This window comes from Amia ocellicauda, chromosome 7 (genome assembly GCF_036373705.1).
Source record: "Amia ocellicauda isolate fAmiCal2 chromosome 7, fAmiCal2.hap1, whole genome shotgun sequence".
Lineage (NCBI taxonomy): Eukaryota > Metazoa > Chordata > Actinopteri > Amiiformes > Amiidae > Amia > Amia ocellicauda.
The window spans coordinates 33,229,989-33,241,397 of NC_089856.1; the positions used below are offsets into that span (position 1 = coordinate 33,229,989).

Below are 11,409 nucleotides of genomic sequence, written 5' to 3' on the forward strand. Positions count from 1 at the left end.
ACAAAGGAAACTAAATCCTGAAGACATTGGTGACAATTGTGAATCTTTCACTCCATCTCTCGTTTCTCTTTTCAAGTGCGTGTATACCTTATGGGGACTGTCAGACAGGCTATAGCAAAATACAACCGGCAAACTAATGCAGCTTAGCTGACATATTTTAAGTGGACGTGATTTGTATACTTGCTTGGACATACATATATATTGTATATTATTGTGCAGCCATTTATTATTGTTGTTTGTATTGTTGAATCAACTATAATGTCGTGTGATATATGAATGACCCGTTTTCCCCAGTACAAAATAACAATACATTCCACCAGAACAACATAAAACTGTGTGTAATGCATTACTTTTCTTTACGTTTTGACAACGTTTGTAACCGAAAATGCCATGGAATAATATGCGTCAAAATCCTTTACTGTGTTAACCTTCTGTGTTGAACTCCAGTCATACTATAAAAAACACCAGATTAAAAATAACAAGTCCCCCCAAAAATCTTTCCGTATTAAAAACAAACAAACAAACATAAAAACAGGAAGAAGTCTAGAAAACATGATTTAGTCAGTGACCTATTGCCCCAAATACATTTAAATGACAATAACGCACTGAGAAAAGTATTCTACAATTAAGTATTACCCTTTGCTTTGTTAATCTTTGTTGTATATGTCTATAGATTTGGTTAATAGGAACTTCGACGATTAAGTTCTCTAAAACGACGCAAGAAATAAATATATTCGTCGCCAAAAAGACAATGGCGCTTTGATGTCGCCTGATATGAGCGCTGACTGGAAAGAGATACATATTTTTTTCAATGTTTCCCTGATATGTAAGATGAGGCACAGGGCTGTAATAATGTCACTTTTGTGGGAAGGTATACTGCAGAATGGTCTTATCAAAACCGCAAAAATAATAGTAATAATAATAATAATAACAACAGTATAAAGATTATGTAGGCGTATTGCTCTTTCATCTTACACAAGAAACGTTTCATGAGAGGTTGATGATCATTTTATCCGTTTAACTTGTGTGTGAAAACATATTTGGTATTATTGGTAAAAATATAAACGGAAAGATGGAATTTCAACTGATTTGGATACAATTGGAGGATTCACCAAACATAATAGTGTTAAATATAATACACAAATAATCACTTAATACTTTGTTATTCTTTTGATAAGGCCATGGGTTATCCAAAAATATATTTTAAGAATATGTGAATTTTCAATTGAAGTGCTCATAGGAATAGTTTGGAAAATGTCGGAAATAGAGTGCAATACAATATATCTTTTTCTTTCTTTCTTATTTTTTCAAACAAAACTGAATGTGAATGACCATCCTAGTTCTCCTGTATAATTACATTTAACTGAGGCTATAAAGAAGGCCCATTCAGTTTAAAACGACTCAATCTACTTTGGCCTATACTAAGATTTTAATATAAGCACCCCAAACACTTCACCAATAACCAAACCTAAATTATTACAAGCTTGTAAATAATTATACTATTCTTTCAGTGACTTTAATTTACAAAGTGCAATCCGTGTGTGAGTACTTACTATGGTTTCTTTTCAGTTAAATACGAGAATGAAGGGGCAAAAATATAAAATATTTTGGAAGTGATACATTCACATTCATGAACAAATATACGTGGTTAATGTATCATGTACAGAAAATATAGTAACATCGTAATTTATGTATATGTTATAATAATAATAATAATAATAATAATAATAATAATAATAATAATAACAATAATAATAATAATAATAATAATAATAATAATAATAATAATAATAATAATAAATCAAAGTAACTACACAACCAATGAGAAGGAACATTTGGAAAGAAATACAGGTTTATTAAAATAATTCACAACAGCTAAAAAAGTGCTAGTTTAACATGGTCCCAACATTATATGAGACAGAGGTTTGAGTTTACAAGATTAGAAAGTTTTCATCTGGACCTGAATGGTGCATAATAGTTGTTATTGCAAACTATTAGACGTTTTCTAAATCAGAGATCATATAGCCTACACACACACGACTTGGGAACATCATCGCTTTGGTCTAACAAAGTACACATCAATCCAATACTTTCTGTTGTTCTTTTATGTAACCCATCAGTCAATCAGAATAATAACACACCTTACAAACGGCATATCACTTACTTTAACAGCTAAGACTTAAACATCCTACAAACTCAACTGAATTCACGGTTAGTTTAGTTGTGTAGGAGGACTTACTGGTTTACAATGGCTTGTCCTGCTATGAAAAACAACCTTAGCTACACACATATCATTTCAGGGGTGGCTATTGCTATTGTGGTTGACAACTGGATCTATACATTTTATTACAACACAGCGTAAAGGTATACAGAAGGTGTATCCAACGTTCTTACATACATTAGATTTAAATAATTTCAATCTTAATTCCCTTTAAAGGGAAGTGGTCGAATTGTACATATGTACCATACATAAAAAACACAATCGTCTCTCCCCCAATCTACCAGTGGGGGTAAACAATGAACTCCAACAGTTTTTCTTTCTTTTTTCTTTCTTTTTCTTAAGGATTGAATGTCTCAGCACTTACACAACGTGTTCAATCATAGGTTGGCACAGGGTTCCCTGGAGAAACTTTGGCACGGAAATTATTGTGACAGAATCCATCATGAGCATTTAAAAAAAAAAAATACTTTACTTGCATTTAGGACAGGGTGATAGTTCTGTTGCGAGCTTACCAACAGTTCAAATGTCTATTCTTGTGTGCAATGCGGAGTGCTTGCTGTCGTGGTCCCAGTAGGAACAGTGCATCATGGAGAGCTCGCTGGGCTGCCGGGAGCAGGCGAACTGGAGGCCCGCTCCGTTGGTGGAGGATGCCGGTGGCGGTGCCGGAGTGGCCGGGCTTAGTTGCTGTGGATGGTGGGCGTGTGGGTGGTGATGATGGCTCATCCCGTTGTATGAGTTCACCATGCTAGGTAAAGTCATGCCTTGGACTCGGGAGTAAGGATTATAAGAGGAGGGGGCTGATAGTCCTTTCACATTGACCGGGCTGACGTTGCCACTTGCCATCTGGCACGACGTGTAAGGCATTGGAGTGGGCGGCTGGCCAAGCGACCAGGAGTTATTCATAAAACTGGACTGCAGGTACTTGGGAGGAGAGAGATAACCATATCCATCTCCGCCGAAAAGAGATTTCCCAGGTTGAAAATGTGTCGGAGGGGGTCTGAAAGGCCGCTTCATCCTGCGTCTCCTCCTGTAGTTTCCCTTTTCAAACATGTCTTCACAAGCGGGGTCCAGGGTCCAGTAATTCCCCTTTCTTTCGCCCCCACCTTCCCTGGGCACCTTAATGAAGCACTCGTTCAGGCTTAAATTGTGGCGGATGCTGTTTTGCCATCCCTTCTTGTTTTTCTCGTAGAAGGGGAATTTGCTGATGATGTACTGGTATATGCCAGATAAAGTCAGCCTCTTTTCCGAGCTCTCCCGTATAGCCATGGCAATGAGGGCCACGTAGGAATAGGGGGGCTTCTGGGACGGGTCTGCCTTCTCCGAACCCTTATCCTGGACCGGTTCGTCTTTGGGTCTCTCCTTCTCCTTGGCCGTGTTGGTGTCATGGACCATCAAGGCCATTGCGTCATCTTCAGGGTTTTGGTAAGTAGCCATCATTACGCACAGAAAACAAAAACAAACCAAGAATAATTGTAATAATAAGAACAATAATAACAATAAAATAATAATAACAATAATAATAACACTGTTCTGCAGCCACAATGCTTGTTGAACGCCGTACCAGATGTCTGGGTGAAGTGCTGTGCCCGCTGATTTGATTTAGTACCACAATTACTGATCCTGTGAAGCAATAAGTCCTCTCCCCGAAGCGCAACTTCTTATGAGATTGTTTCCAATACAGGCACAGCCCAGGTTGTGAGTAGGTTCCTCTGTAAGCCCTGCCTTTTTCTTCCTCCCAGAAGCATAATGGCACCTCCACCGGGGTTTCTCATATATCCAGCGATGATGTACTTCTCTCTGATTTGTATACTGGACGTGTTCCGCCTCCGTCACTATGTTGCGGTCCCTATACAAGCAGGGTAGTTTCTCTGCTCCATGTGTTTGGCATTAGAGATCCAATTCGATCACTCCAAGTGCAATAATGTCGATTTGCTCAACTTATTCACGACAAGAACTGCAGAAAAGATTGTAGATGTAAGCAATGCGCTCCTAAACACCAAATAAAGCAACAACGTATTACTTTTGTTAGAAGTTTTTTTTTTTTTTTTAAGAAAAGTGCACAGAGAAAACAAGAAAAAATGCCAAATTACTTATACGAACTGATCCGATTAGCAGTTAAATGCACTCAGTTTCATTCACATGGGTCTTTATAAAAGATAATGACAGTGCTCACAATTATAGCATTGCTTCATATTTCATATATTGTTTTTAAATGCTGTCTGCAGAAAAAGACGTCCCTACTACATACTACATTAAGAGGAGGCACCTCGTTATTTTTTAACACACAAACATATCCTGAAAAAGCAGGGGGATAACAATACACATGCTAGATGGTTGCCAGGTTCCGATAAACTTTTTAGTTTTTATTATGATTATTATGATTAATATTTGTATTCTCCGTTTTGAAATCTCTTCACCTTCATGATAATGGGACATGGTGAAATTACATATAAATGCACATCCAGTTAAGACTTGAATTTGTTTTGTTTCTTTGCTTTTAGGTTTTACTCTTATTTACATTGCACAGTACATATGGTTAATGCGGTTAATTTGGTGCAGCTCAAATGCGTCGGGTAATTGCTCAGATTTGGGGGTATACATTTCTCTGACCACCCATGCTGGCTCTGTTGGCCTTTTTTGGGAAGATATTTTCGCACTGGGAGCCTGTGCAGGTGTAACAGCATTGTTTTGTGTGTCATCACCTCCTCCACATTGGACATCCATCACTTCTCCTGCCCAAACCCTGAGAAGCAGCGCATTGCAAAGGGAAACCATTGAAGTAGACGACCTGCCGAAGCTCTGACTGCTTCGGGTATTCAGAGATTAGAAAGTGGACATCCAGAGGCAAAATACAAACATCTTGCTAGATCACATTCTGCAGAAGAACTGAATTGAAAAGCGGACTTCATCTGACTTTTATCCTTTTTCAAAGCGTTGTATACCGTTGTGTAGTACATTTTACATTCGGTTCATGCAATAATTTAAGGAGGCGCAGATATGAGGTAACCAGAAACGTGTTTAATTAATATATGGCTTTTAGATAAACAGCTGTAAGAATACACATATAGATATTGAATTATAATCCGATCGGATGTGTGTTTAATGTTTATTATGTATAAAGGTAGTCATTTTCTAACATTAATTAAAATGTGTGGAAGCAAGGTTGTAAATGTGACACTAACAATGTAATTATAAGCACAATAAATGTTACATGTTAAAATAAATAAATAAAGTGACATGCTTATCTGTGTTGTTTTCCTACATGTTTATTGGTTTCTGATATTCAATAAACTGTCGTTAATGTAATTAAGGCGTTTTCACCTAATTTGTGTGTATATATATATATATATATATATATATATATATATATATATATATAGTTGGTAGATAGATATAAAAATACGCGTTTTTGAGAACGGAAAATTGGAAGAAGTAGCACACAGGAACAGGGATTTATAATGTGAAAGTTTTCAGACAGGTTATTAAAGTATCCTGATTATAACTGATGATGATTATGATTGTTATTAATATAGCCTAGTTCCGATAAAGTTGTTCATCCCGCGTTAAAACAATATTAATAAGATAAGTTAGATACATCATGGAGTTGTCTGCAGTTGTGGAAGGGTTGGAAGTAATGTGCCTGTTCAGAAAGTGACGGCCTGACTGCTTTGGTGACATCAAATAACACGCGTCCTTACAAACAGGATGTCCCGAGTAGTTTATTTCTCTTTTGTGTATTTGCCTTTCATTTTCAATGGCTGCCTACGATACGTCAGAGAGTGTAGTGTGTATTGGAATAGCATCAGTACTAAATGAAGATGAATCAATATGAGAAGAAGGACCTCCGAAAGTAGTGATCAGATTAATGTTTTTAACGATTTTAAAGTCTCTTCGTAATGAATGCGCAGTTAAGCGAATAGCTGTTCTCTTGCAAGACACTAATATCGACATAACAACAAATTAAAACTTACTTCACTTACATGAAAAAGTGCGTGATCAATTTTGATATGTATTATAACGTGTATCATACATGCACAAGACACAAGTCTCAAGTCATATTGAACACAAATAAAAATAACCTTTTTGGCAAATATTCGCTAAATGCATTTAGTAAGTACGTGGATGGGTTTCTTTCAGAGATTCAAGCATCCAGATATTTCAAATACATTCTATCTGAATCAGTAAACGCTAATTTCCGCGCAGTCTGTTGCGTAAAAGTTGGCTAGAAATTTAGAAATGACAATTCAAAACTTGCTTCACAGTTTCCTGAACCAACGCCACCACATGCTAGCAGGCCTACAATTACTCTCAGATTTTTGGTTGAAACAGGGACACAATAAATTATGTTTTAAATACTCAACTACCAAACCATATATGAGAAATAACAGTAGTAGTAGTAGTACTACTACTACAACTACAACTACTACTAGGCTAATAATAAAAGCTGTCTATTGGCTTTTAACACAAACATGTTTTTGTAGTGCGCATATAAAATGTATAAACACAAAAAAACTTAACCTAATATATTTATAAATACAGTAATAATAACATTGATTAAATCTAAAATAAATATGCAATATTCATGTTATTAAAAAATAATAATTGTATTATACGTTCATTAAAACACATCATATTTAAACATTTGTACAGCTGGATATAACACTGAAGTACACTGTTAGGCTAGGCATTATTTGAAAATGTGACCAATGTTAATAGATGGCGTGTTTTACAGATAACACCAAACGAATGATCAAATATAAAGATAGGAAAGCAAGCTTTCCTATTAAAATGTTAAATGGTCTAATTGTTGAATTAATTATTTGAGGGAAAGGCGACTTTGGAATTAAAGGATAAACTAGGAAAAGAGCAGCATATAATATATACAACGACGCAAAACACCTGGTTCACCTGGTGCATCTGCACTTGATTGAGTCCTCAAAGTCACAACAAATGCCCATAATGATGTAAATAAACATGTAAAATAAACATGTGAAACCCCAACTGCTGTTGTAGTTGCAACGCACAGGAATTTTAATTGCTCACCGTTTGTTTATACAATGAAATCAGTAAACATCTTTAAGTTTAACAAAATGTGTCTGAAACAAAATGAAGAAATACATGTTGGCGTAGATGTATATAGAAGGTGTACTACTTTGCATGTACTCATTTATGAGTCAATACAAAATTCGCATGGAAATAAAGAATACATGTTGACATGTGCATTTAAGTCTTATATACATGGATTGTGTTAGAAAAGCAAACGGCATTCATACCATGATGTTATGACAGATCCATACATTCAATTAAGTAGTTAATGACCTGAATAACAGCCAAAGCAAATACTCATCACGAAAAAACAAAATATTTGACTGAAAGGTTTTCTTAAAACACCAGACCGAAAATGAAACCCGGTAGGCTATACACAAATTTGCTCCGCCTGATTGATCAATCAGTTTTTTTTTCCCTGAACAAAGACAATTCAAAATTATTGTAATTTTTGTAAATATATGAGTCCTGAAATTGTACTGGATGCATGCAACGGTTTTTAATAAATGTAAATGTTAAGCAGTCAAACCCGTTAATAACGGCTGTAAAGTGTAGCAGACCTTGATAGGATCCTTGAGGTACTAGTGAGCAAACCTTCACTGTGTCAAGAGAAGCAACAGAAATTGAAATTAATTGCGTAATAACAGTCATTTTTAAAGTGATATAATCTATGAGTGGGGGGTTAGAGAGAACAAAAATAATATTCCATTTATATCATAATAACAATAAAAATACAATCTAAAAAACAGATTTTTGTGAATAAGATAAGCAGTACACTCAAGAGTTAACTACTGCCACACTAGTATAGTTCAGTTATTTAAATGAGATGCTTAAACACAGTATAGGTATACTACGATTCCTGAATTCCATTTTATTCTGCTTGCACATGAAACCCATTTAACCTGCACTAAACCCATCACATTGATACAGAAGAGTGATCAAATCAAATCATGTTCGTGTAAAGGTGTAATAGAGAGACGTAAGTATTTATACATTTATAAATAAATAGAGAATGTACATATATTAGCAATATTGTCTCTTGACCCTGAAAGCAGCTATACATGATTTTGAAACATTCACTCTCCTCTCCGTATACACTTCCTGAGCCCTGTTTGAAACGAGGATGTTTATCCTTCAGCATTGGACAGGAATGTAGATGTACAAATGCTTAAGGTCAGAGCAGAAAAATCAACGAGCGAATACATCCAATGTATTAAGGGCATGTAGAGCACGGCTTATTTGTACAAATTAAATACATAAAAATACAATAGCTCCGAAAATACATCATCATCATCATTATTATTATTATTATTATTATTATTATTATTATTATTATTATTATTATTCACAATACTGATAAATAATGAATGCTCTTTAATAATAATAATAATAATAATAATAATAATAATAATAATAATAATAATAATAATAATAACGTTTTGGTGGCCTGTTACTAGTGGTGGCTGTTTGAGATGGCATTTACTGTATTGTTACGGGAACATAATCAATTAAGAAGGATACTGAAATAGTTCATTCAGACCTTCTAAATAGGCTACAAGTTTTATGTGTTTCTTTCTTTCTTTATTTGCCTTAATCGTTAAATGAATGTTGGGGTGGTTTAAAGCTAACGGTCCACGTTGCTTTTTTGATAAATTAGTGTATAGAAGAAAGTTGACTTCGTTACATAAGGTCACATTAAGAAATAATTACTTTTATAGCACTAATTATACAACATTATTTGTTTATCACGGAAGTGGCGTCCTTAAAGCACACACTGAACAGCTGTTTTAAATGTCATCCTCCGCCGCCAGTCCACTATGAAGACGTTGTGATAGCCGTGTGATTTTGTGGCATTATGAATCGGAAGTGGCTTGACCTTGGACTAAGCTATTACCCGGGTTACGGAATACATTCTCGAATATGTGCATCTTGCAATGTGAAATGCCACCATGACAGAATGCAATAGTGTGACACTTGAACAAAACGATCTGGTCAGCTGTGGGAATTCCTTACGTTGAAAAACAGTTAATAAAAATAATAATAAGTTAATTAAGTTTTAACAACTAACACAAAATTGTATTTATTTTAGTCAATATCTATTTTCTGCCATGTTTAATACAAGAAGAGGGTGTTAATCAACAGATCTTGCCCAGTTTGTGTCCGTGATCAAATTAAAATGATAGTTAAAATGTTTATGCACCATTAAGCTGGTAATATTTAGGGCTATGTGTATTGTGTATATGTCTCTGGGTGTGCAGGTGTATCTAATAATAGGGCAACAAACACCCGAGAAAGCCATCTTGGTTATCCTTTAAGCATAGCCTCTGGACCTGTTGTTTTACCCTGTAAAGAAACTTTGAACATGTCAAATTCTATTGAGTGCAATCAAATGTTGTCTAAAGGATATAAATATGATTACTAAAACAAACACTTGGTTATACATTTTATCGGCTTCTGATTGGATTACCCCAAAATAATGCAGTTTCCCTGCAGATTTTTCAATTATCAATTTAGGCCTACGAAACATTGCAGAAAGTTTACACTTGATGTTTTTGGTAAAGTCTAATCCCATCTACACAAAACTATAAAACAAAAGTACAAACTCCTATTTGAATTGATCTCAACAAATTATGGGATCATTTGTATTTCATCAGAGTTAGTTGTCAAAATATCTCAGTTTCAATAGAATCAGTCCAAAAATAAAATAAAATAATGGGTATACCCACATCCCTCATGCAGCTCACTGAAAAGCATCTCTTGTTCCCCTAGAACAGAGAGAACTGTAAAAATAAACACCAGTCCCCCCCTTAGTGTTCTGAACAGATAAAGCAGTGTGAATGCTTAAGGATCCCAAATAGATAAGCCCCGATTGTCAGGAAGCCGTGGACACACACCTCAGCCAAAGGGGGGGCTTCCTCACTTTGTACACCCTGCTTTCCCTGTGACACGGATCATTGTCTAAAATTAAAAAGGACCAAAAGCCCCCTTGCATTTTACTACCTCTCCGGAAACTGCAAGTATTTTTGTACAGAGCAACCAGAATGTTTATCTTTCTTATCACTGAAAGGAAACCTATGGGAAGCTGTATGCCGTTCTCTCAACTGCTCCCTTGTCACATAATTATAATACATTACATGAAACAGGCCAGTTTTGGACAGAAAACCTGGTCTAATTAGATGACAATAGCCTATTATAAAACGTATTGGTTTTCCTCTCCGAAGTTTATCAGCAGAATGTCTATTCCTTGGTGTAAAGCAAAATATGATCTAACTATTTTGATTAAGAAAGCACAATGTATTTCAGTTGCCCTTTAGGTGAATAATTGGAGCATCCTGCCAAGATGATTTCTTTGAGGTTTGAATCGAAGCCAACTCTAAATGCTTCACAGAAGCCGTATTGAATATAAAATCATATAATTGAACTTCTTGGGTCTGTTATGCTACAGAGACTTACTTATATCAAAACTGCGTTGGTTTGAGAAGACTAATGGTATGAAATTTTGTCAGAATAACAAATGAGCTTGTGAGAAACTTTGCCTTTTTTCCCTCTTTAGAAGATTAAATTTCTAACAAAATCAAAAGAAGTCAATTTGTTCAATTTAATTTTTTTAGTACTTATCCAACCAAATAAATATAATTGTCAGCAGACCATCTGTATTGGGCTCAAGGAAAATATCTGCCAAAGAGATATGTGGTTAGAGATTAACACCCACAATCAAAATACATATTCTTATATTTACTGATGGAATTCACAAATTAAAAAACAACCCCCTTTCAATTTATATATATAGAATTAGAAGATATCAACTTATATTATTTATCTGTAAAAATAAAAAATCTTCCTAAAATTAATAAAATAAATATGTTATTTAATTTATAAACTTATGAACAGGTTAGAAACATATATTTATATAAAATTACTTTCAAAAAGGAAGGAAATTTGAATAAATGTGGGGAAAAAAGGCCCAGTGTCCCGTGACACTAAATATTTTGCCACTTGTAACAGTCTCAGCCCACATCAACGCTCCTGAGTGGGATTTTCATGTGCCAGGGATTATTCAGACCTGGGTGCCACCCCTCCATGATATAGGCTGGCCAACTGAGAGAGATTCAATGGCAGGATTGTGATGTGACCACAGTTCA

At 35.2% G+C, this 11,409-nt stretch overlaps 1 protein-coding gene across 1 annotated transcript; it reads right to left on the bottom strand.

Moving 5' to 3' along the window:
* Positions 1 to 1,834: 1,834 nt before the first annotated feature.
* foxl2a (forkhead box L2a) lies at positions 1,835 to 3,968 on the bottom strand. The gene is made up of 2 exons (XM_066709281.1): positions 3,783 to 3,968; positions 1,835 to 3,630 (listed from the first exon to the last, which is right to left on the bottom strand). The coding sequence occupies exon 2, from the start codon at positions 3,620 to 3,622 to the stop codon at positions 2,741 to 2,743; it is 882 nt and encodes a 293-aa protein (XP_066565378.1). The 5' UTR covers positions 3,623 to 3,630; positions 3,783 to 3,968; the 3' UTR covers positions 1,835 to 2,740.
* Between the last annotated feature and the right edge of the window lie 7,441 nt (positions 3,969 to 11,409).

What these genes read in the sequence shown, in the direction of transcription:
- foxl2a (XM_066709281.1), bottom strand. Translation starts at nt 3,622, where the DNA reads ATGGCCTTGATGGTCCATGACACCAACACGGCCAAGGAGAAGGAGAGA.